This window comes from Salvelinus fontinalis, chromosome 38, assembly GCF_029448725.1.
Source record: "Salvelinus fontinalis isolate EN_2023a chromosome 38, ASM2944872v1, whole genome shotgun sequence".
NCBI lineage: Eukaryota > Metazoa > Chordata > Actinopteri > Salmoniformes > Salmonidae > Salvelinus > Salvelinus fontinalis.
The window spans coordinates 25454005-25480225 of NC_074702.1; the positions used below are offsets into that span (position 1 = coordinate 25454005).

General features: G+C 41.8%; 2 protein-coding genes across 4 annotated transcripts in view; both read left to right on the top strand.

Annotated features, from left to right (window-relative positions):
* Positions 1 to 7210: 7210 nt before the first annotated feature.
* On the top strand, positions 7211 to 19324 carry LOC129837193 (26S proteasome regulatory subunit 6B). 2 transcript variants are annotated; one of them, XM_055903133.1, is made up of 10 exons: positions 7211 to 7319; positions 8086 to 8184; positions 9626 to 9812; positions 11800 to 11946; positions 14673 to 14876; positions 15054 to 15221; positions 17811 to 17887; positions 18043 to 18211; positions 18580 to 18635; positions 18850 to 19324. In XM_055903133.1, exons 1-10 carry the CDS (start codon positions 7236 to 7238, stop codon positions 18961 to 18963), a joined length of 1305 nt encoding a protein of 434 aa, XP_055759108.1. In that variant the 5' UTR covers positions 7211 to 7235; the 3' UTR covers positions 18964 to 19324. The 2 variants fall into 2 exon arrangements, with proteins under 2 accessions (XP_055759108.1, XP_055759109.1); XM_055903134.1 differs by lacking the exon at positions 7211 to 7319 and adding an exon at positions 7599 to 7620.
* A 4952-nt stretch (positions 19325 to 24276) lies between these two features.
* LOC129837191 (beta-1,4-galactosyltransferase 3-like) overlaps positions 24277 to 26221 on the top strand; it is a 34602-nt gene continuing 32657 nt past the window's right edge. For both annotated transcript variants that reach the window (XM_055903132.1, XM_055903131.1), the window contains exon 1: positions 24277 to 24576. The gene's annotated coding sequence lies outside the window, so the exon portion shown is untranslated. The remainder of the gene's footprint in view (positions 24577 to 26221) is intronic.

Here is a 26221-nt window from a genome sequence, read left to right on the forward strand (position 1 = left end):
GTGATTCACATCAATGCGCTATATACAGTTGTGTCAAGCCCTGACCTTAGAGAGCTTTTTATGTCTCTATTTTGGTTTGGTCAGGGTGTGATTTGGGTGGGCATTCTATGTTCATTTTTCTATGTTTTGGTATTTCTTTGTTTTGGCCGGGTATGGTTGTCAATCAGGGACAGCTGTCTATCGTTGTCTCTGATTGGGAACCGTACTTAGGTAGCATTTTCACACCTGTGTTTTGTGGGTAGTTATTTTCTGTTTAGTGTTTTCTGCACCTGACAGGACTGTTTCGGTTTCGTTTTGCACTTTGTTATTTTGTTCTAGTGTTCAGTTTAAATAAAAGTCATGAACACTTACCACGCTGCGCTTTGGTCCTATTCTTCCTCTTCAAACTACGACACCCGTTACAAGTTGTGGCCAAAAGTTTTGAGAATGACACAAATATAAATTTTCACAAAGTCTGCTGCCTCAGTTTGTATGATGGCAATTTGCATATACTCCAGAATGTTATGAAGAGTCCGTCAATCATGGTTACCTGCAAGGAAACGTGCCGTCATCATTGCTTTGCACAAAAACGGCTTCACAGGCAAGGACATTGCTGCCAGTAAGATTGCACCTAAATCAACCATTTATCGGATCATCAAGAACTTCAAGGAGAGCGGTTCAATTGTTGTGAAGAAGACTTCAGGGCGCTCAAGAAAGTCCAGCAAGCGCCAGGACTGTCTCCTAAAGTTGATTCAGCTGCGGGATCGGGGCACCACCAGTACAGAGCTTGCTCAGGAATGGCAGCAGGCAGGTGTGAGTGCATCTGCACGCACAGTGAGGTGAAGACTTTTGGAGGATGGCCTGGTGTCAAGAAGGGCAGCAAAGAAGCCCCTTCTCTCCATGAAAAACATCAGGGACAGACTGATATTCTGCAAAAGGTACAGGGATTGGACTGCTGAGGACTGGGGTAAAGTCATTTTCTCTGATGAATCCCCTTTCCGATTGTTTGGGGCATCCGGAAAAAAGCTTATCCGGAGAAGACAAGGTGAGCTCTACCATCAGTCCGGTGTCATTCCAACAGTGAAGCATCCTGAGACCATTCATGTGTGGGGTTGCTTCTCAGCCAAGGGAGTGGGCTCACTCACAATTTTGCCTAAGAACACAGCCATGAATAAAGAATGGTACCAACATATCCTCGAGAGCAACTTCTCCCAACCATCCAGGAACAGTTTGGTGACGAACAATGCCTTTTCCAACACCTTGTCATAACGCAAAAGTAATAACTAAGTGGCCTGGGGAACAAAACATTGATATTTTGGGTCCATGCCCAGGAATCTCCCCAAACCTTAATCCCATTGAGAACTTGTGGTCAATCCTCAAGAGGCAGGTGGTCAAACAAAAACCCACAAATTCTAGACAATCTCCAAGCATTGATTATGCAAGAATGGGCTGCCATCAGTCAGGATGTGGCCCAGAAATTAATTGACAGCATGCCAGGGCTGATTGCAGAGGTCTTGAAAAAGAAGGGTCAACACTGCAAATATTGACTCTTTGCATCAACTTCATGTAATTGTCAATAAAAGCCTTTGACACTTAGGAAATGCTTGTAATAATACTTCAGTATTCCATAGTAACATCTGACAAAAATATCTAATGACAATGAAGCAGCAAACTTTGTGGAAATTAATATTTGTGTCATTCTCAAAACTTTTGGCCATGACTGTAGATATCAATAATAAGTGATATTCGTATCGTCGTAGATTACACCACTGGTCATGCTTACCTCCAAGCATTTATTCAAGTTGGATAATCTTTGGATGACGACAGCAGTTGCACCATTGGAAGACCTAGCTAGGATTGTAGCCTACAAAAGCCTATTCCTGCTCTTTTTCCGCGATCCATCAAATTAATTTGGTGTGTCATCATAGTGGTCTCTGGCTTGTGGTCAGACTCGCTCAGGTGGAACAAACTTAAACTTGCACATTTTTTCAATGCTGATTTGAATGTCATTGAGAAAACAGTGCTGTGACTTTACTTTCATTAATCTGATGACTGTTATTTATCTAATCAACTAACTATGTTTAATTGTTACCCAATTAAATGAATAATGTAACAATTAACTCATTAGGATTTGGGGAACCACACGAGCAGTTTTTTAAAGAGTTACCATTTCCCGAATTGAACTCTAAAGGTCTTAACCTATCACATTTATAAACTATCAATTTATAAATCATTAACTTGTATAATATCATCATTCTGAACGGTCGTAACCTCCTTGCATCTGCAAAACCCGAGCTTTACTTATGATTTAGTACTACACAAATTGGTTTAATGATTTATTTACTAGCAAACTAAATGGTAACACAGGATAAACATGCACACTTAATACATTAGAAATAGGTCCATAAGGGACTGACACAATATGGCTACTTGTTACAAAAGACATGGAGAGGGCGAGAGAGAGAGGGACAGAGACACAAGACTTTGGTACCTTTTCTAAACTACTCTCACAGTAATCATATACTTTGCACACAAACCATAAATGCCTTGCTTCTTTGTGTATTTCTGTTGGAACCAGGCCGCCTAGGAAAGGGAGTTGGGCCATTTTGTGGCACGCTTGTAAGGCTCTGATTGTCCAAAAGGGGTTCCCACCCGTCTTCTACTGTTGTTCTCCTCTGCCGTCGTCCGATATACGGTGACTTGTCGTGTAGTCCTGAAAAGAACTAAAGAGTTTATTCTACTTCCATTAGCTCTGGAAGATGCTTCTTTGAAGATAGGCTAGCCAGCCATGTCTATGGTTCCCAGTGGGGTGATGAGAGTAGTTTACAATGGTGATTTGAGAAGAGTAGTAGAATGTTCCTACTTAACCTCTCTGGGATATGTGGGATGCTAGCATCCCAACTGGCCAACATCCAGTGAAAATGCAGAGCGCCAAATTCAAATAAATTACTATAAAAATTTTACTTTCATGAAATCACACATGCAATACACCAAATTAAAGCTACACTTGTTGTGAATCCAGGCAACGTGTCAGATTTCAAAAAGGCTTTACGGCGGAAGCAAAAGATGCTATTATCTGAGGATAGCACCCCAGCAAACAAACACAGACCATCATATTTCAACCCTCCAGGCGTGACACAAAACGCAGAAATAAAGATATAATTCATGCCTGACCTTTGACGAGCTTCTTCTGTTGGCACTCCAATATGTCCCATAAACATCACAAATGGTCCTTTTGTTCAATTAATTCTGTCGATATATATCCAAAATGTCCCTTTATTTGGCACGTTTGATCCAGAAAAACACTGGTTCCAACTCGCGCAACATGACTACAAAAGTTACCTGTAAGCTTTGTCCAAACATTTCAAACTACTTCCTAATAGAACTTTAGGTATTTATTTACGTAAATAATCGATACAATTTAAGACGGGATATTCTGTGTTCAATACCGGAGGAAAACAATGTGTAGCGAGCCTTCAGGTCACGTGCCTCTAACAAAGATTACACTTCCCTCTAGCCTCGTTCTGAACAGTGCTACTTCTTAATTTCTCAAAGGAAAAACCTCAACCAATTTCTAAAGACCGTTGACATCCAGTGGAAGCGATAGGAACTGCAAGAAAGTCGATTAGAAAAATGGATTCCCAATGAAACCCCTTGAAAAGAGAGTGACCTCAAAAACTATTTATTCTGAATGGTTTGTCCTCAGGGTTTCGCATGCCAAATAAGTTCTGTTATACTCACAGACATGATTCAAACAGTTTTAGAATCTTCAGAGTGTTTTCTATCCAAATCTATCAATAATATGCATATCTTAGCCTCTGGGCCTGAGTAGCAGGCAGTTTAATTTGGGCACGCTTTTCATCCAAAATTCCGAATGCTGCCCACTATCCTAGAGAAGTTAAATTCACTTTTGAAGACACTTTACTTAGGGCAGCTAACCAGCCGTACCAGTGATTGTCCGAGAGGTGACTTTATCGTCTCTACCTCGTGTTGAGATTCAGAGTTCGAACCACTTTGGATGTGAGCTGCAGCTCGACATCTTTCTGATCTTTTAAGTTCATTCGTAACCCATCATTTTATGCAGTTAATTCAAACCGCCTGACGGCGGTTCCGTCAGGCTGACACGCTCCCTTGCCTCACTCAGGGGCATAGCTTGTCACTTGTACAAAGTTGTGTGAAACTATTATCTCTTATGGCTCCTAAAATCATGTCCCTCTCTTAACAAAAACACTTTCATAATTTTTCCATATTTCATGCTCAATGCATTGAATGGACACTTCACACATATAGTTGGTATACTTTCCAAGTTATAGTATTTCCTTTATAACATTTTTAATGACACCACAAAATAACATCCAAAACGTCACCAGTGTTTTCCAGATCGCCTCTGACCATTCCCCACGTTCTATGTTAGAAATATTGTTCCAGTATTCACTTTAGAACATGTTAGAGTTTCGGCGAGAAATGGTCTGTGTAGACAAAGGCACATTCCTTGGGTGAATTTGGAGAGGGAGATAGCTCGATGTTCTGTCCTTGATATATAACAGGGCGTGAGCTGTCAACCACCCACCAGTTCCATTCTCCCCTCCTCTGCGGTTGAGAGGTGGTCTGGTTGAAGTTATTTATTGCAAAGCTGATTTGACCGATTTGGATCTTCCCAGGACAGTCATGACAACAGAGAAGTGTCAACCAATTATTTCGCAAACATCCTTTCTGAATTTAAAAGTAATCCTCGAAGTAATCATCTAGTGTTTCAAAAGTATCTGTAATCTGATTACAATATTGCTGGTAATGAAATGGTTACAGTTACCGTTTTTTTGTAATCCTTTACTCCCCAACCCTGACTGTATCTAAACATATAATTTTTATCAGTAAGATGTGGTCTTTTGATATAGTTGATGACAATAATTATTATTGTAATTTTTAATATAGGCTACTATCTTGTTGTCGATACACATCAAATATGAATATTTGTCAACGGTTGACATTGTACTTTATTTATTGATTGCATGTTTGGATTTCTGTGACCTTACATGTCAATACAATTCATTTGTGACTTTACAAGTTTGCCACCCAATCTTATTTGTATTATTATTATTATTATTGTTAATATTACTATTATTCATAATAGAATATTTTGGACAGCAACCTGTGAAGGGACATTTTATGCTTGTGCTTTTCGACCAATTTGACTGGGCTCATTTAAGTAAATGATTGAGCTTGCCTGGGAGGAATCCTCACTATCAGTATAATGCAATTTGGCAGTATGCCCAGAACATTGTTTTGAGAACCAAAAGGGGTGTCTCAGTTTCAAGGTCTCAGCTTAGAGAGAAGAAGCCTTGTGAGGTATTGGTCAGTCACATGCATGAACCAAAAGTTAATGATGAATTAATCATGAATAATGTAAATCATACAAATATAACCTGTCTGTTTAAGCAAGTATATAAGAGAACTCACGGGACTGCCCTGACGGAGCTCCTGACAGACGTGTACTACTTGGCGCATTACGTTTGTTGGAACCTCTCCAGGTTGCTGATAATAAATAATTATTTAAAATTGACTCAGAATGTCCCTGTGTTGAATTTCCACAACAAACCTTAAAGCCCTAGATTCCTAGAAGGTTCTTTAAGGAACCTTTTAAAAAGGTTCCACATGGAAAAGGTTCCACTGGTGTTGCAACCTGAGGAACCCCTAAAGGTGCCTTCAGGAACCTTTTCATTTTAGAGACCTCAAAATCAACTCTGGACCTCGAAGCCAGTTCCACTGCATTGTTTTCATTGTTCCCCTCTAATCAGGGACTGATTTAGACCTGGGACACCAGATGTGTACAATTAATTATCAGGTATAACAGAAAACCAGCAGGATTCACACCTCGTAGGGTAAGAGTTGAGTACCGCTGTTTAGAGTATACTGTTAGCTCAATACATTTTGATAACTCAAATACTAATTGAGGGCCTTTCCAACTGTCGGCAATACAATACACAGCTTACTTATTTCAAAGACGCTAATGATCCTCTGGCCAAATCATGCTTTCTGGTGTTGTAGCCTATTTGAATTATTTAATTTGTTTCTGTATAGACAGTGTGAGGTTCTGAATTATGCACTACAAGCCAATACTATATGTGATTGTGATTGAATACTCAATGTGATTGAATATTAGCAACTGTTGGCCTGGGTGTCTGTGTGTGTGTGCTGGAAGTAACAGTTAGCCCCAGATAAGTGTGCTGGGAAGCTGTGGTTAGCCTTGAGCGAGAACAGTGTGCATTTGTATACAGGTGCAAATAGCGCAGACAATGTTGCAGAGCTGTCTGACCTCAGTCTCTGGGGTTGAGGGAGCGTAATCGACACAGCAACAGCGCCGGGACACCAAAGAGCGCAAAGAGGCTAGGACTAGCCTGAGCACCGGCGATAGGCTGGGTGAGTCTAAACCACGCCCAGTCTCTACTCTGACAGGCCGGCTCGGAAGCGGGAACTATCTCTGTCAGAGTATATTATAATATCTTTGTCAGGAACATGTCAGTTCCTTGTTCCACCCTGTGGGGTGGTGCAGTGAACCCGTATATACGAAAGTTGCATTTGCCATTTATTACTTAGTTAATAAAAAATACATAGCATACAATTAGTGACTCAATGTCATACTTGTCCTTATACCAGATTGAATTGACGCAACCCTAACAACAGGAGTAGGCTAATTAGGCTATTTAATTTTGGCAATTATAATTCAATTTACTTAAGGGGAAGCTTAGCCTATGGGGGACAGAAATCCCTCGAAAACAACTGAATGTTATTGTGATAGATTTGGTATGAAGCATGTTTTTTTCATCTGTGGACAGACTTGAAATACAAGACAAAAATAAAAAGGTATGCAATAGAGGAAAGATGCAACAGACTGCAGCAGCAGTAGAGTCATACAGCCTATTATAGCCACCAACTAACTGGCAGGAAATCCACAAACCTCACCTAACCTATTGCACGTCACTGTCAACATCCTTTGGCAAACTGTTCTGTACATAAAACTAGTATTCTGCTAAAGACAGCATGAGCAGTCCTTCACCTGCTATCCATCATATCTATCATCAGTATTCATCTTATTCATAGTGATCTGAGGGTGCTTGCTTACTATATCAGATGGATGCAAAATTTAGAAAAATTACTCAGAAGAACATAACATTTTATTTGTGGAGCAATCTCTCAATTCATTTGCATTTGTTGATAACACTTGTCCACAGAAACTTCATTACCCATGAATCACGCAAATGTCGCTTGGGTCCTTACGTAGAACGTCACATGATAAGGAATTCAACATGGAGGACATTGGAGTAACTGTTGAAAAAATTCAGGTATGATTCATTTTGACCGTGTACATTTTCACGCCGTTTCACCGTTGTTTTTGATTATACAACGCTTTAAAAAGTATAGACAATTTAAAACGTACTATCTTTAATCTAAAGTGTTCTTTGAATACATTTAAATTGTACGTCATCCAACTAAACGTGCCAATTCATTCACGGCACTGTAAATGCTCTGTCATGTAAGCTAACATGCTATCTCAACTGGCAAGCTAGGCAATTTTAGCTAGTTAGCTAAACGTTTGTATTTTGGTGTGGCTACGTATCTATTTATGTTGTGGGGGTAGTATTGGTAAGTTTCAAGCTACAACGTAAACAAAATAACACAAGTCAATGACCGGCAGGTAAGGTTAGTTAACAAGTCAGAAAACAACCGAATGTAACGTTAGCGAGCTAGCTAAGTAGCTAGCGTGATAAATTAGATTGCATCTGACTGAGCCTAATGTTGAATGTCTTATGAATTATTAGCCAAGACAGAAGAAGTCAGCTACCTACCGCAGTAACGTACTTATCCGTTACGGAACAGCACTGAAACAATCTCGTGAATTGAAATGTCTTCCAATCCGCGTCTCTCACATTTTCTGTCGGTCATCACTCACCCAGCATTAGGCAAGTAAATTAACAAGCTAGCTAGCAACACAACAAACAGTTAGCTAACGTTAGTAGTTAACATTTGCTACAGAGTTTTCACAGATTTGGGGGTATTCTCTCAACGTAGAATTTGTGTAAATGTTTGTGTTGTCTTGTGTCTACACAGGACGAAGTGCCTGCCATGCTGAACTCACGACCCCAGACGGGGCTTTCTTTCCTGGCCCCAGAACCAGAAGATCTTGAAGACCTTTACAGCAGATACAAGGTCTGTGCTTAACTGTTGAGATCTATTTCTGTCAGCACCACAAGAAAAGCAATTTAAATCATAATGTTAACTATTACGGTGCCTAGAGAAAGTATTCACACCCCTTGACTACTTCCACATTTTGTTGTTACACCCTGAATTTAAAATTGATTAAATCGAGATTTTTTTTGTCTCTGGCCTACACCCAATACCTCAAAAGGTCAAAGTGGAATGATATTTTTCTTTTTTTTCCAACAAATTAATTAAAAATGAAAAGCAGAAATGTATTGAGTCAAGTATTCAACCCCTTTGTATGAGAAGCCTAAACAAGCTTTTAAGTAAAAATGTGCTTAAGTTGCATGGACTCACTCTCTGTGCAATAATAGTGGTTAACATGAATTCTGAATGACTACCTCATCTCTGTACGCCACACACAATTATCTGTAAGGTCCCTCAGTTGAGCAGTGAATTTCAAACACAGATTCAACCACAAAGACCAGGGAGAATTTACAATGCCTTGCACAGAAGGGCACATATTGGTAGAATAAAAATAAAATAATTAAACGGACATTGAATACCCCTTTGAGCATGGTGAAGTTATTAATTACACTTTTGATGGTGCATCAAGGAAACGGCTCAGGGATTTCACCATTAGGCCAATGGTGACATAAAAACAGTTTCAGAGTTTTATGGCTGTGATAGGAGAACTGAGGATGGATCAACAATGTTGTTAGTACTCCACAATACTATCCTAATTGACAGTGTGAAAACGAGAGCCTGTACAGAATAAAAATATTCCAAAGCAGCATCCTGTTTACAACAAGGCACTGAAGTAATACTGCAAAAAAATTGTCAAATCAATCAACTTTTTCCTGAATACAAAGTGTTGTGTTTGGGGCAAATACAACACAGTACCACTCTGTATTTTCAAGTATAGTGATGGCTGCATCATGTTATGGGTATTTATGTAATCGTGAAGGACTGGGGATGTTTCAGGACAAAAAAAGAAACGTAATGAAGCTAAGCACAGGCAAAATCCTAGAGGAAAACCTGGTTCAATATATTTTCCACCAGACACTGGGAGATGAATTCACCTTTTAGCAGGACAATAACCTTAAACGCAAGGCCAAATCTACACTGGAGTTGCTTACTGAGAAGACGGTGAATGTTCTGGAGTGGCCGAGTTAGTTTTGACTTAAATATATGGCAAGACTTAAACTGTTGTCTAGCAATGATTTGACAGAGTTTAAAGAATAATTTTTTTTTTGCCAAATCTGGAAGATGGGTAGGAGCAAGCCCATGTAATGCTTTGTAGGTTAGCAGTAAAACCTTGAAATCAGCCCTAGCCTTAAAAGTAAGCCATTGTAGAGAGGCTAGCACTAGAGTAATATGATCACCATGATTCATCAATAAACATTAATTCTCCATGACACCATTCACAATTTCCCCTTTACTATTGTAGAAGCTGCAGCAGGAGCTGGAGTTTCTGGAGGTGCAGGAGGAGTACATCAAAGATGAACAGAAGAACCTGAAGAAGGAGTTCCTCCATGCCCAGGAGGAGGTGAAGAGGATACAGAGTATCCCCCTGGTCATCGGCCAGTTCTTGGAGGCTGTGGACCAAAACACAGCCATTGTGGGCTCCACCACAGGTACAGTATTTTTACACTTTTGTCTGTCCTCACATAGATTGTGTAGGTAAGCCTCTGGTTGTTGGATCCAGAGAGTGGAGACTTGAATCCAAGTCGATATCGGTCTGATTATTGGCCCTTTCCTAGTCTATGGGCCTTCTCTATCGGCTTTGCTGATTGTCCCTCTGCCTAGCAATACTGCTGCTATGCCAGCCGCCACTCACTGCCTGAGCCACGAGCACTGCACAATGCCGATGAATGTCTAGCTGGGAAAATTAGCAGCAGCGGCAAGCTAGCTCATTCTCCAACAGAAAGGTGCAGTATTGAGAAACTGATGAATTGACAGTGACAAATTGCAGATGTTCTTCCCTAAGACAGTTAGTTGACAGTTTGTGCAGAAATTCTTTGGTTGTGTAAGCCCACAGTTTCATCAGCTATCCGGTTGGCTGGTCTCAGACAATCCCGCAGGTGAAGAAGCTGGATGTGGAGGTCCTAGGCTGGCGTGGTTACACGGGGTCTGCGGTTGTGATGCCGGTTGGACATACTGCCAAATTCTCCAAAATGACATTCAATGTGGCTTATGGTTGAGAAATTGACATTCAATTATCTGGAAACAGCTCTTGTGGACATTCCTGCAGTCAGCATGCCAATTGCACGCTCCCTCAAAACTTGAGACATCTGTGACATTGTGTTGTGACAAAACTGCACGTTTTAGTGGCCTTTTATTGTCCCCATGCTGTTTAATCAGCTTCTTGTTATGCCACACCTGTCAGGTAGATGGATTTATCTTGGCAAAAGATAAATGCTCACTAACAGGGATAAACAAATTTGTGCATACATTTGAGAGAAATAACTTTTTGTGCATATGGGACATTTCTGGGATCTTTTATTTAATCTCATGAAACATTGAACCAACACTTTACATGTTGCGTTTTATATTGTTGTTCATTGTATTTTTCACAAATCTTAATGTTACGTTGGACTCATTTGTGTTAAATAGATATGTTATATTGTGTGCCTATATGATGTCATTCGATACAGGCGTGACATGCTGAAGTGATGTTTCTGTGCAAATGTTGTTGATCAATTGGCTAATATACTGTTAGTCCAAAATGAAGGGCTAACATATTGTCATCTGTAGCGCCATAGACTCCATTGATCCATTGATCAAAATTTATTGTTTTGTTTTAATATTGATGCATTATCGCATACATGGCTGTCTTTTGGAAATGGTATATTGTATATCTGCCTAAAATATCAGACAACTTTGACCCCTAAAAAATCTATATCGGTCATTCTCTAATAGCCACACACCCATAAGCACCCATATTTTGCACAGTAACACCAATGCCTCATTCTTACTCTGATGCTGAACATTTGGCTCTAATATTCGCTAATGACATTTCCCCCTCTGTCTTTCCCTGTGCTACCCTCGTTCTCTGCTTCTCTCGCTGTCCACCCCCTTCTCCGTCTCTGTCCACCCCCTTCTCCGTCTCTGTCCACCCCCTTCTCCGTCTCTGTCCACCCCCTTCTCCGTCTCTGTCCACCCCCTTCTCCGTCTCTGTCCACCCCCTTCTCCGTCTCTGCCCACCCCCTTCTCCGTCTCTGCCCACCCCCTTCTCCGTCTCTGCCCACCCCCTTCTCCGTCTCTGCCCACCCCCTCCTCCGTCTCTGCCCACCCCCTCCTCCGTCTCTGCCCACCCCCTCCTCCGGCTCTGCCCACCCCCTCCTCCGGCTCTGCCCACCCCCTCCTCCGGCTCTGCCCACCCCCTCCTCCGGCTCTGCCCACCCCCTCCTCCGGCTCTGCCCACCCCCTCCTCCGGCTCTGCCCACCCCCTTCTCCGGCTCTGTCCACCCCCTTCTCCGGCTCTGTCCACCCCCTTCTCCGGCTCTGTCCACCCCCTTCTCCGGCTCTGTCCACCCCCTTCTCCGGCTCTGTCCACCCCCTTCTCCGGCTCTGTCCACCCCCTTCTCCGGCTCTGTCCACCCTCTTTTCTCCTTGACTCAGGCTCAAACTACTATGTGCGTATCCTAAGCACCATCGACAGAGAGCTGCTGAAGCCCAATGCGTCGGTTGCCCTGCACAAGCACAGCAATGCCCTGGTGGACGTGCTCCCCCCAGAGGCTGACAGCAGCATCATGATGCTCACATCAGGTACACATACACACTATTCTACCCCCTGGTATACATATCCCTTTTGTAATATGGGTCAAAGACGTATAAGGTTTTCAAAGTAGCAAAAACATCAATTACAATTCCCTAAAAGGCTTTTGCATGTTCATTGGCGTGTCACCTATGCCCTTATAGAAGTTATATTCAAGAATAAAGCTAATCATTTTTTATTGTGATTCATATGACTGTACCCTAGTAAAAAATGTATTTCAGAATGACACTAAGTGTTTAAAAAATATATATAATAATTATGCCCATTTTTCATAATCACATTTCTGCTTAGACTGGCAGAAATATAACTACCCGGAAAAATGACATTTTTATTTTGAATACCACATATTTGATTTGTCACGGGTACAACTGAAAATGTATTGAATTTTTTAACAAAAACGTACTGCCTTACACTGGAAGAAATTCAAAAATCTATGAAAATATCTTTCACTTCATCCTTTGAGATTTGTTTTTCTTTCTGAGTCAACAAAACAAAGTTATTGTATTTTAATATAAAATACTGGTGTTAGACTGTATGACAATATTTTGTTACCCTGAACACATCGCTACGGCCCACAAATATTGATTAAATGTGATTCCTTCAGCAATAATTAAAGTTATAAAACTGCATAAAAAGACAGGATAAGATGTTTAAAATGTGCAGGCTAGCTGAACTTAGATCGCTTCCATACTAGAGAGAGAGAAATGACCAATACGCCACACACATAAAGAACATGGGTTTTACTATGCAACATAGTTTAATTGACACGGGGTACAGTTTAATTCACGTAGGATTAAATCAGCATTGAATATTTCAAACAAAGCATTAATTATAAAACATTCCATAAATATTGTACAAAAAACAGTTTTGCTTAAAATTTAATCTCCATTTTTCCCCCTCTTTTTTTGAGAATCAGATTGTGCCATTGTATGGATCGGTGGATGATCAGGATTGACATCCTTCTCTGATAGCTGGAAAATGTAATAGTTATGACACTGGCACAGAATAAGATTCGCATCCATTAAATGTTATTAGTAGTCTATTAATAGTAGGCTATACAATAACACTTAATCAAAGTTAAAGTTAAATCAACTCCCACTCCCTTTCTCTCTCAAACATGTATTGTTGCTATTTCATTGCTAATGTTAATAATAATCACTTTACTATAATTTGAGCCTGCGGCAACACTTTACATTGCGTTAATTTGCATTATTACACGATAGATAATGTTTTCATTATGCATTGTTACACTATAACTGGTAAATTTCTCTTCAATGCAGGTACATAAATGCAATTTCAAGATACCTACACACATAGCTACATAAAATGGCCATCAAACTACTGCAATTCAAACTTGTACAGTCTCGATTTCTCAAAGTCCCCCAAATGTGAAGCAGCTATTAACTAATATAATTCATAATACATTTTTTATCCATAATTGTGTGTGTGTTATTATATTATTTAATATAATCCATCAGTTATACCTTATTAACAGTGCAATTAAACAATAACTACAGTGTAATAGTGCAACTTAATGTTAAGTGTTATCCACCCAGCTTTATATTCTGTTGCTGACGATGGCATGAAAACAATACCTTGCTTTTCTTCTGGCTAGTCTTTCTGGATCTGCGTTAATCTTTTGTCTGTGCCGTGCAGTCCTCTCCTTATTAGATAACGGCAACTACAGTATAAAGATAATGTGCCTTGAAGTACCTTAAAATGCCATACAATTGTTTAAAATGATATTCAGTATTCATACAAGTAAATATGAATTGCATAATTAAATGTTGTAAACTAGTGAAAACATGAGATAACAAAGCTACTGTCATTCAGCATAACGGGTGATATAACATAACTTTTGTTGTGTTGAAGGACAAAAGCGTGATACTGAAGGACAGATTTCATACAAACATATTTAACAGGCAGTTCTTTGGCAACCTATATAAAGTAATGACCTTGACCTATAAAGATGATCCTTTTCATATTTAATAAAGCTTTTTAAAAAATAACATTAAAAGTAAGTTTTCTGTGTTGTACTGAAGGGCATGTGTTTTTGTTACTAGAGGGTGAAAAGGTGAAATCATAAAATAATTCAGATTTACTCACCTCATTGATAGAGGGTCGTGTTTGATGTCACACGATTACCATCATGTTATATGCTTTAAAATGGCTTTTTGCCTTCGCTCTACTGAATGACATTAATGAAGTGCCAAAGTCCGGAAAAAGTTATTCTTGTTTTAAAATATTTTTTAGAGACAGTATTGTCGCCCATTATTCTATATATTGTTGCAAACACTAACACAGTTATGCCATGGGTGTTCATTTATATTTTTAGGGTGAATTTCTACATTTTAAAAACACATCATTCAAATTTTAACCCGGACAGTTACACTTAAGGACACTTTAGAGCTCAATAACTCCCTTAATGTAATAGTTTGCAACACAAATATTTCTGGATCAAGAGAAGGGTAAGAGTGATTTAATATTATATTGATCCATATATTTTTATGTTAAATTAATATCTTTCGGACACCAAATTTACACTTCTTGTCTTTGACCCATATATATTGCACAGTTGTGAGTGGAACAAACATGTATTCATGCGCGCTTACATACATTGCATGCATATTCCACTCATTGATTCCTTATCACTTGTAGTGCAGCTCCTCTCCTATGTTATGTTATATGCATTATTTTCCTGTATCTCTCCTTGCAGACCAAAAGCCGGATGTGATGTATGCTGACATCGGAGGGATGGATATCCAGAAGCAGGAAGTGAGGGAAGCAGTGGAGCTGCCACTCACACACTTTGAACTCTACAAACAGATTGGCATTGACCCGCCCAGGGGGGTTCTGATGTATGGGCCTCCTGGCTGTGGGAAGACCATGCTGGCCAAGGCTGTGGCTCACCACACTACAGGTAGGCCATTCACCATGTTCACCATTATCTATAGGATGCACTGGTGCTAACATGATTAGGCTATGTTGTCATTTTTTTGTAGCAAATAATTGTCATGTTACCATATCAGTATTTGGTTATTGACCAATGCATTTGATTTGATATCTTGGTCTCTTTCTCTGTCGCTTTCTCTCTCAGCGGCGTTCATCCGTGTGGTAGGCTCTGAGTTTGTGCAGAAGTACCTGGGTGAGGGCCCCCGCATGGTGCGTGACGTCTTCCGGCTGGCCAAGGAAAACGCCCCCGCCATCATCTTCATTGATGAGATCGATGCCATCGCTACCAAGCGTTTTGATGCACAGACTGGAGGTATGAGCCAGTGTGTACCTTTTTTTAGAATCAGCTGCACTTCAGAATAGGCAATGGAATGGACTGGCATTGCACATAGCAACCAAATCCAATAAGACAAGCAAAATAGAGCAGGTTTACAGATTGGCATTTCTTTTTTTTCTTCTTCTTCTTTTTTTAATGTATTTTTTTAACATTTTATCCCCTTTTCTCCCCAATTTTTCGTGGTATCCAATCGCTAGTAATTACTATCTTGTCTCATCGCTACAACTCCCGTACGGGCTCGGGAGAGACGAAGGTCGAAAGCCACGCGTCCTCCGAAGCACAACCCAACCAAGCCCGTGTGGTCCCGTGTGGCTCAGTTGGTAGAGCATGGCGCTTGCAACGCCAGGGTTGTGGGTTTAATTCCCACGGGGGGACCAGGGTTCATTTCCCACGGGGGGACCAGGGTGAATATGTATGAACTTCCCAATTTGTAAGTCGCTCTGGATAAGAGCGTCTGCTAAATGACTTAAATGTAAAAGCCGCACTGCTTCTTAACACAGCGCGCCTCCAACCTGGAAACCAGCCACACCAATGTGTCGGAGGAAACACCGTGCACCTGGCCCCCTTGGTTAGCGCGCACTGCGCCCGGCCCGCCACAGGAGTCGCTGGAGCGCGATGAGACAAGGATATCCCTACCGGCCAAACCCTCCTTAACCCGGACGACGCTAGCCCAATTGTGCGTCGCCCCACGGACCTCCCGGTCGCGGCCGGCTGCGACAGAGCCTGGGCGCGAACCCAGAGACTCTGGTGGCGCAGCTAGCACTGCGATGCAGTGCCCTAGACCACTGTGCCACCCGGGAGGCCACAGATTGGCATTTCTGATATCAAATGTCTACCTGTGATTTTCAGGGTTGTCAGAAGGTGCTTAAAGTACTTGAATTTGGCACTCTGAAATTCAAGTACTGGAATACCTTGAAAATCTGACTGAATCTTCTCAAGTTGGTACTTGAATGAAAATGAGAGGAGAGGGCCTCCTGAGTAGTGCACATCCGCCCGTGATCGGGAGTCCCATAGGGCTGCGCACAATTGTCCCAGTGTTGTCTGGGTTAGGGGGGGGGTTACTTGTCTTTTGGCAGGGGGGGCTTTACTTGTCTCATCGCGCTCTAGTGACTCCTTGTTGCCGGCTGGGCTCCTGCAGGCTGACCACAAGCGTCAGTTGAACGGTGTATGCTCTGACACATTGGTGCAGCTGGGTTAAGCGGGCAGGTTTTAAGAAGCGCATTTTGGCGGGTTATGTTTCGGAGGACGCATGAACTTCGTCATGACCTTTGACCTTCGTCTCCCGAGCCCGTTGGGGATCAAAATTGGGGAGAAAAAGGGGGTTAAAAAATATATATATATTGAGAGGAGAACAGATAACGATCAAATGTGTTTATGGAAAAATATTTTTATGTATTGGTCTTGACAAATGAATTTCCAGGCAGACAACAGAGTTTTATTTCCTCGTGTGTTTCACGCAGTGGTTGCCAGGGGAGCTTGCTCATTCCATCCACACTGCCAATTATCCAGGCAGGTACTGAACTACAGCCATCACTTCGATGGCTAAAATGCAGGGTAAATGTTGATTCAAATCCTGCGTTTTGTGCATATGGAACATTTCTGGGATTTTTAATTTCAGCTCATGGAACATGGGACCAACACTTTATATTGCGTTGTATATTTTTGTTCACCTTTTTATACCACTACATCACTGGACCCAATCAACCGACACCATGTAAGGCGCAAAATATGCGTCAGACTTTGACATTGCGAGCAAATCGACCCTGAAGAGCCACGTGAAGGGGGAAAGTCACAACGCTGCATCTTGCGCTGGCGCCAGTTCTACGTTGTGACTTTCTCTCTGCTACAACTTTTTTTGCCAATCACCTCATTCACAGGGGGCACGCGATATTCCGCTTTATCAAGTGGCATCCGCGCTCCTGCCGTTCTAGTGGCCATTTACGTGCTGTTTTTCTGACACAGCCCACCCACCCTTCTCACGACCTGCGACACTAAAGCTGCCAGTCAGAAGAAGGACACTTTTTCGTAGCTATTAACTAGTAGAATCTCAAATGTTCAATTAAAAACATTCATTAAGGGCCTCCCGTGTGGCGCATAGCTGTGCCACCAGAGACTCTGGGCTCTAGCCCAGGCTCTGTCGGATGCGACCGGGAGGTCCATGGGGCGACGCACAATTGGCCCAGCGTCATCCGGGTTAGGGAGAGATATCCTTGTCTCATCGTGCACTAGCGACTCCTGTGGCGGGCCGGGCGCAGTGCACGCTGACCAGGTTGCCAGGTGTACAGTGTTTCCTCGGCTGGCTTCCGGGTTGGATGTGCGTTGTGTCAAGAAACAGTGCGGTTGTGTTTTGGAGGACGCATGGCTCTAGACCTTCGCCTCTCCTGATTCCGTGCCGGTGTTTCAGCGATGAGACAAGACTGTAATTACTACCAATAGTGTGGTAGTAATTACTACCAATAGTGAATGGGATTGATTATTAAGACTGAAAATAAGACCAAGCAGTTACTGGTGTGGTTGAACCCTGACATTGGTAATCTCTCATTGTATTCTCTCCTTCCCAAACAGCTGACAGGGAGGTGCAGAGGATTCTGCTGGAGCTTCTCAACCAAATGGACGGCTTTGACCAGACAGTCAACGTCAAGGTGAGCTAAGTGTGAGAGCGCTATGGGCTTTGCCTCTGTGACATACTGTCTCCAGGGCTTATTGTATGTTGTAGTTCCATTAATGCAGCTAACCTGTAACCTTGTGTGTCACATTGAGAATATGTAAATTAAAAAAACATCTGTTCCCTTGTCAGGTGATCATGGCCACCAACAGGGCCGACACACTGGACCCCGCCCTCCTGCGTCCGGGCCGCCTGGACAGAAAGATTGAGTTCCCCCTACCTGACCGCCGACAGAAACGCCTGGTCTTTTCCACCATCACCAGCAAGATGAACCTCTCTGAGGAGGTGGACCTGGAGGACTGTATCCTTATTATGCCCTACTTACAGCAGTCTCTCATAACGTGTCTGTGTTAATGGTTGCAGGTGTGTATTGTACTAGCAGCATCATGCAATCTTTTCCTGCTCAGAACAAATTCTGTGTCCAGTTCATTGAGTGTGCTTGTAAGTTTTCATTAAATATTTACCTCCTTGAATACTGCTCTGATCTGGAACATTAGTCTCATTAAAGGTCAAATGAACCATGACTTTAGTACTCTAACTGAATCCCGCCTTTGTAAAGTCTAATGCACTTTCCCATACCTTTCTTCGGTTGCTAAGTAACCGAAAGAACACTACATTGTTCAGTGTCGTGTGAGTTTGTGTTTGCGGTTGTCCTTAACCAGTGTGTAGATGTGGCCAGACCAGACAAGATCTCCGGAGCAGACATCAACTCTATCTGCCAGGAGGTGAGTGGGACCCCGTGCTGTTGGGAGGAATTCTTCCATGGGGGGGTCAACCTACTCCAAAAGACTCAATGTCAAAGAGTAGCAAGTTATTGCGTTTGCTAACTCTCTTGTTCCAAAGATAACTAAATATCCTCTGTTACATCACCTGTTGTCGGTGTGAGAACTGGAAACGCTCTTTTAAATGTGTTTTAATTCTTTCATTCCTCTCACTCAGGCTGGCATGCTGGCAGTCCGTGAAAATAGGTACATCGTCCTGGCCAAGGACTTTGAGAAGGCCTACAAGACTGTTATCAAGAAGGATGAGCAGGAGCATGAGTTCTACAAGTAGAAAGTAACCTCTTCCCTCCTCTCTAAAAAAATAAAAAGGCATTCACACAATTTGTGTGATTTATGTGTGTTTGTCTACTACTGTGTCCATTTTGTGGTTTCACAGACTGACTAACATTGATCTTGGAATGAATTTTGCTTAATTTACTAAAGGCCCAATGTCAACTTGGGCTGGGATTCCAAACTTGAACACACACACACAGTGAATGGACTGTCTTTATGTGCTCTGCAGGTTCTTAAGTATGTTTTACTTGACTGTAGCTAGTATAATGGCCTAGAGTTTGTACCTGTAATGTACTCACTGATTAAACAGTACTCTAAAAAATATTAAAGAAGTTTTCCATAAAAATGTAAGAAAAGTATGCATAGTCTGTCTTTATTGTTCATGTGGACTGAAATATACTGGTTTAAAGTCTAGTGATGTAACAAGACAAACACACTAACATGCCCAGGGTCATCTGCAGTGGTAGCCATACATTTGATAGATAAACTGACTGTTGGTCATAGAGCCTCTATTCTTGGCGCTCTATTCCTTGTTAGTCTAGACAGGCAGGCACCACTGATGCGGGGTCCTCCGTTAGCGGGGACATGGCGGCTTCTCTCCCTCTCTCTGTGTCTGCCCATGAGTCAAAGCAGTTCAGCCTCAGGTTGAAGTTCAGCCTTACACCACAAGGGGAGAAAGACTTTCTGTTAGTAAGTCAAGCTCTCTGGAGATAGACATTAGCTATTAAGGGCAAGATTGTGGTTTAGAAAGTAAAAGGCCCCTCAAACAGTATATCAATTGGAATAGTACCCACTTGTGTCCTAATTGGGAACATGGGCAGGTGGTCAGTGACTGGGTCAAGGTAGTTGGTGTAGAAGGGCATGGTTGTGACATCTTGGCGAAGATTGGTCCCAGGTCATGGTTTGGTAGCATCAGTGGCGGTTCTGGCTTGAATGGCTCCCTGGGCGACCCCCCCCCCCCCCTTCAGCGCCAAAGGATTTGATGAGCTTCAGCTTCAGCTCCTCTCTGCTTCAGCTACGGTCACAAAGAATAAGACAAATTCTGAGTCCACAAATGTGGGTACATTTCTGAGATCCCTTTCGCATATAAATATCAGCAGCTCAAGCAGGGTCATTGTCTAAGTTCACTTTCTTCAGTTCCTGTGCAAGCTCTCTGCCATCCAAGTTTGAGTGTTCTTTATAGTGCAGTGTCATACTAAGGGCCTCGCATTGTTCTGTCAGCTCCTCATTTGAGAGACTTTGGAAGGTTGACAGCACTCCAAACTTCTCTCCCACATTTTCCAATGTGGAAAATCTTTCCTGGAGGGCTGAGGTTGCAGCATCAACAACGACATTGAAAAATGTCACCTCCAGCTTCTTCAGATCATCACTCAAAGGCTCATCAAATTATTTGTATGAAAAGTGCCACTTTGTGTGGATCATACTTTTTTGTTGTAGAACGGCTTCTACATTCATAGCCTCGCAAATATCCTTGGCTGATGTTTGTGCAGTCATAAAGCCTGTTGCCCTGTAGTTGCTGAGACCTTAGTCTTTCTGAGAAGACTGACTGCACCATGCTTACTGGGAGACTACATCAGCTTTCTCACATGCTGGATCTGGCTCCAGATGTCACCCCACTGTACAGATGCTGAAGCGGTATGATCCCACCTCTGGCAAGGACTGGGCCTCAATCTTTATCACAGGGTCTTTTGTCAATCCCTCAACTCAATCAGTGACTCTCACCGCTGCTGCCTCGACACTCTTAACTTTACACTCCCACGGCCTCCCAAGTGGCTCAGTGGTCTAAGGCAGTGCTAGCTGTGCCACTAGAGAACCTGGTTCGAGTCCAGGCTCTGTCGCAGCCGGCTGCGACCGGGAGACCCATGGGGCGGCGCACAATTGGCCCAGTGTCGTCCGGGTTAGGGGAGGGTTTGGCCGGCAGGGATGTTCCTGTCCCATCGCGCACTAGCGACTCCTGTGGCGGACCGGTCGCAATGCACGCTGATGTGTACGGTGTTTCCTCCGACACATTGGTGCTTCCGGGTTAAGCAGGCGTTGTCAAGAAGCAGTGCGGCTTGGCTGGGTTGTGTTTCGGAGGACGCACAGCTCTCGACCTTTGCCTCTCCTGAGTCCGTACGGGAGTTGCAGCGATGGGACAGGACTGTAACTACCAATTGGATACCATGAAATTGGGGAGAAAAAGGGGTCATTTAAAAAAGGTGCTCTTTCATGACTGGATCAAATTGTGCCATCAGTTCAACCTCTTTGAGGAAATTTCCATTTGATGGAGAGGGCAGTGTTTCTGTGTGTCCCCTTAGTGACAGATTTCTAATTGCCAGAGACTACACAATAGCAGTCAGACGTGTCAACACCTCTCTCCATCTTATCCTCAGCCTCCATAAGTGCCATCTCATGCTTAGAATTTTTTTACCCTTGCCAGTTCTTTCTGTGTTTTCATGCAGTTTTGGTGTTCTGGACTGCTGTCGTGTGAAGTCAGCAAATAACTTGTATGTTTCCAGTCTGTCAGTCCTGAGTTTGCTAAAGTCATTTTCTTCTTAGAAAAGAGTTTGCAGGGGTCTGTTTGTTGTTTCTTTCAGAATACACCAACCAACTTCTAGGGATTTTTTTCACCACTCACCAAGGTCTTCCTGAAATACTGGTGGTGGCAACTTCTTCTATCACTCTCATTCCTTGGGGGAACAAAGTTAGGTGGTACCTCACTTGGTCCTCTGCAAACTAGTTGTGTCTGAATTCTGTCAGTCAGAACTGAAGGCCAGTCAGCAGGGTCTGTAGACAGTGGTTCATCCTCAGCCGCAGGGTTTGGTGGGGATGCTGCTACAGGCATTTCTAATGGAGAGCACATGGGTATTAGTTTACACATGTTATTCACAGCATTTATAGTGGTGGAACATCCCACATACATACCCAGCAATAATAAAATCATTGTTACCTACAATATGGAAACTTAAAACTTTGCAAAAGGGAAATTATGTGTTTTGTTTATGTTATGCAGGGATGCACACATAAACACATGTGCGTGTACCCACACACATGCGCGTGTTCACAAACATACCTGAAGAATCCTGGTGGGGAGAAGTGGAAGCAAATGGGTCTTCATCCTCAGGCTCAGACAACATTTGTGAAGAGGCCTGTGTGGCTGAGGAGGTGGATGGCTCCTCATCCTGAGGCTCTGAGATAATTTCTGAAGAAGCCTGTGTGGCAGAGGAGGTAGATGGATCCTCATCTTGAGGATCTGAGATCATTTCTGAATAGGCCTGTGTGGCAGAGGAGGTAGATGGCTCCTCATCCTGGCTAGTGCCAGAGGGTGCTCCAAAATATTTCAGAAGTGCCCCTGAATTTGTATTGAAATACAGTATATGAGTGACATCCAACATTTGTTGCACAATTAAATATATGTCATTATGCACAATAAATCAAACTTTCAGAATAGGAACCAAATTAAATAAGACACCCCAAAAGACTCAATATATCACAAAAGATACAACATATCAGCATAATATAGACATCTTTTAAGTTAGCTTACAGCATTGGAAATTCCCCTTACTGAGCTCAGGACCTAGTCAATACAATCACAGAAAACCTTTATGATGTCACCTCAATGAACGTTAACCAAATCAATAATGTGCTAGTTAGGTTGTAATCGTTTTGCTGCAGGCTACACACATTATCATGATGAAACTGTGAAATTATATCCAATGTTATGTAAGCTAGTTGGACAGAAAATGGAATATTGTCGCCCTATGTGTAATAGCATAGCACGCAACATTGCAACATAGGCTAACAAACATGAGTGTTAAACTAGCCTATTTCATTACATGCATAATATTATAATCATAAAGAGATGACATAGCTGCTTACCTTTATCTTCTGCGCATTTCTCCTCTTCTTTCCTCTTTTTCCTAAACTGGGCACTTGATGGCTTAGACCTTTTCTTATCCATTTGTGTAGATTTGGCACTTGAGCATCAATACATTACCCATCCCCCAACACTGTCAACCAAGAGTCAAGACTAAACCAATTCACCTTGGTGGTGTGCAGACTGGATTTATATTATTCTTAACGATTTTGCAAGAACCAGAAAAAAATGCAACAATATGTCTGTGAAACAATATATTCACAGTATTATGAATGAATTGTGGTTTATTTGGTAGCATTTCGTAGTGTGACTGATTTTACTAATTGCATTAGTACTGTACAAAGTTCAGAGGTGTGCTATTTGATAGATTCCCCCGCTCCCCCTACCTCGGGCTTCCAGTTGGTAGACCTGAGGTCAACCTACCCCCGCCCCCCTCCCCATCTCGTACTTCTGTGTGGGAGACCTTCCCAGGCAGTAGCCTGCCTAGCTCATAAACTAGAATCAGGGCGCCCACTCCGACAAGGTTAATTGACCCACAGTGACATGAAATCATTGACGTGACGTGCAAATGTCACCATTCCAAAAAATGTTGTGCGGGCGCCCCTGGCAAGATGCCGCCCTGGGCAGCTGCCCATGTCGCCCATACCTAAATCCGCCACTGGGAAGCATCCTTTGACCAGGGCAGAGACTGCACCATATTGCTGACACTACAGCATCCAAGGTGGACTGGGGCTTCCAGGGGTGGAACTGAGGAAGGTGAGGTGGAAGCTTGGACATTCTGAAGAAAGGTTTGGACAACCAAATTCAAATGTGTGTGTGATCACTAACGGCCATTTTTGTAACCACTTCATTGCCTTTGTTTAACTCCTGCCAGTGGACCAGTAATTTAACCTACATTTAACAACTACCCAGTCCCATAACGTTGAATACTGAAGTATTGAGTGGATTCCTTACCTTTTAAATAAGATGTTTTGTGTTGAAATATGGCAAAAAGTCAGTACTTTGGCTTTGACCACAATTGGTTTACACTTGATTTTCAACTAAGAGATGAGTGATGCACCATTCTAGAATCTAGAACACATCTATTACAATAGAATACTGTAATGACCTGAGGGTCGTTACAATACTTTATTTTCTGCCATTTGGTATAAATTCTATATTTTATTAGAAAGTACAATTTCTAAATAAAAGCACGTGTGCGAAAGATACACTAGTAGGTATAAATAAACAAATGTAATTTGTATTACACAATTTCTGTAATTTATCTTTACCATGTCTCATCGAGTCAAGCATATCGTGTTTTCCTCGTTCTATATTCAGTAAGCCATAACACAAAAGGGTCGTTATGTCACTGTGTACTACCCAACGTCACCCCATTCAATTGTATTGTCGGTGAATTCATTTAATTATTGTGAAACCAAAACAGCAAGTAGTGGTGAAAATCAGGACATGCATACAGCACGAAAAGGTTCGAGGAGGTGCGCTAAACTAACTCTTAAAGTCTCTGCCGACGTTACCATTCATTACTACAAGCAACACCAAACAGCTGTGTACATCACTTCCTGTACTGGTTCTACATGTGAAGTGTGGCTGAAGAAGCTGCATTTCAACTTCGAAACGTAGCACCGGAGCAACTCGAATTGTGAAAGTGATGTTTAGCAATTCTGTTGCCTGGAATAAATTAGAAAAGGAACCATTGAGCTATCCACGAACAAGAGGAGTGGAATGGTAAACACCGTCTCGTGTGTTTAGTTGGTAAGCTGGCCCACAGTTTATTTATTTTTATCTAGCTAACTAGCTAATAATGCTAACTTGATAGCCAGCAACAAATCATGACCGTGTATGAAATAAGTTAGCTAGTCGTTAGCAAGCTAGCAAAGCAGAAGGAAATGGAGTCAGTGACGCTAGTTTTCCGGCTTGTATAGCTTGTTTCTCCGTCACATTTGCTAGTTAGGCCGTACCTAACGTTGGCTATCTAAAATGTTAAATATTTATTTATTTATTGTGGCCGCTTTAACAAGAGTTGTTGAAGCAAGGCTCGAGCCCAGGTAAATTAGCTACGCCAGAAATGGTGGAATCTTTGGTTACATCATCATGACTCTCGTACAAAATCTAAAGTAAGACTTGAATGGTCTAATAATGTAAAAACACAAAACGAATTAGTTTACTGAACAACATACTGTGTGTGTGTGTGTGTGTGTGTGTGTGTGTGTGTGTGTGTGTGTGTGTGTGTGTGTGTGTGTGTGTGTCTGTCTCTCTAGGAAGGCTAATGATATTGTTGCATCTGTTCATGTCTGTGACCAAGCAAAAAAATCTTATTCCGTAGGAATAGCTGGGTGACTTTGTTTTATTTAATCTTTATTTAACCAGACAAGTCAATTAAGAACAAATTCTTATTTACAATGACGGATTTAGCGAATACGTTAGATTTGAAAGAGAATGTGAATTTAGATGTTTTCTCACAACCTTTAAGACTACAATAACCGTAAACTTTTGGGTTAACAGCCAGGGACAGAACGATTTTTTTTTTTTTTTTACGTTGTCAGCTCGGGGATTCGATCTGGCAACCTTTCGGTACCTTTCGGTTACTGGCCCAACGCTCTTAACTACTAGGATACCTGCATATTAGATGTGCATAAGCCATTTGTTACTTTAAAAAAAAATACAGACAATACGGTCTTGAAGTATTTTGTCATTACCACCATGACAAGCAAATGTATATTATAATAACGTTTTTTTCAAGTGTGTGTACTTTGTTACCATGTATATGATTAGTGACAGCTGAGCACATGGAGGGAAATTCACATTTTGATGCTGGGAAATTATAGAAAATTAAGTTAAATATAATATTTATATTGAATGTCATTACCAAGTAGGCTATAATTAAAACAACTTGTTACATTTTTTAAATTGTTTTAATTATTTATTTAGGATACATTGTATGCTAGCTGTTCAACTGGAGTTGGCATGTCATTCCCACCACACGTGATTACCACCACATAATGAACTGATGGTAAGGAAAGAATGTGATAATGACGAAATGTATTAGTTCATACATTTTTACTAACCTTAAGACCTGAAAAGACAAATTACATATGATCATGATTATTTGAAATCGAACACTTATTTGCTATTACATTTTGTATTATGTTAGGATGACGGAGTGATTGTGATGTCTATTTATGTGACTTACTATGGTTATTACTGACTTTAATTATTTTATATGAGATGCCCCCTAAATCAACCAAGGAGAGGACAAAGACATACACTATATATACACAAAAGTATGTGGACACTCCTTCAAAATAGTGGATTCTGCTATTTCAGCCACACCCGTTGCTGAAAGGTGAATAAAATTGAGCACACAGCCATGCATTCTCCACAGACAAACATTGACAGT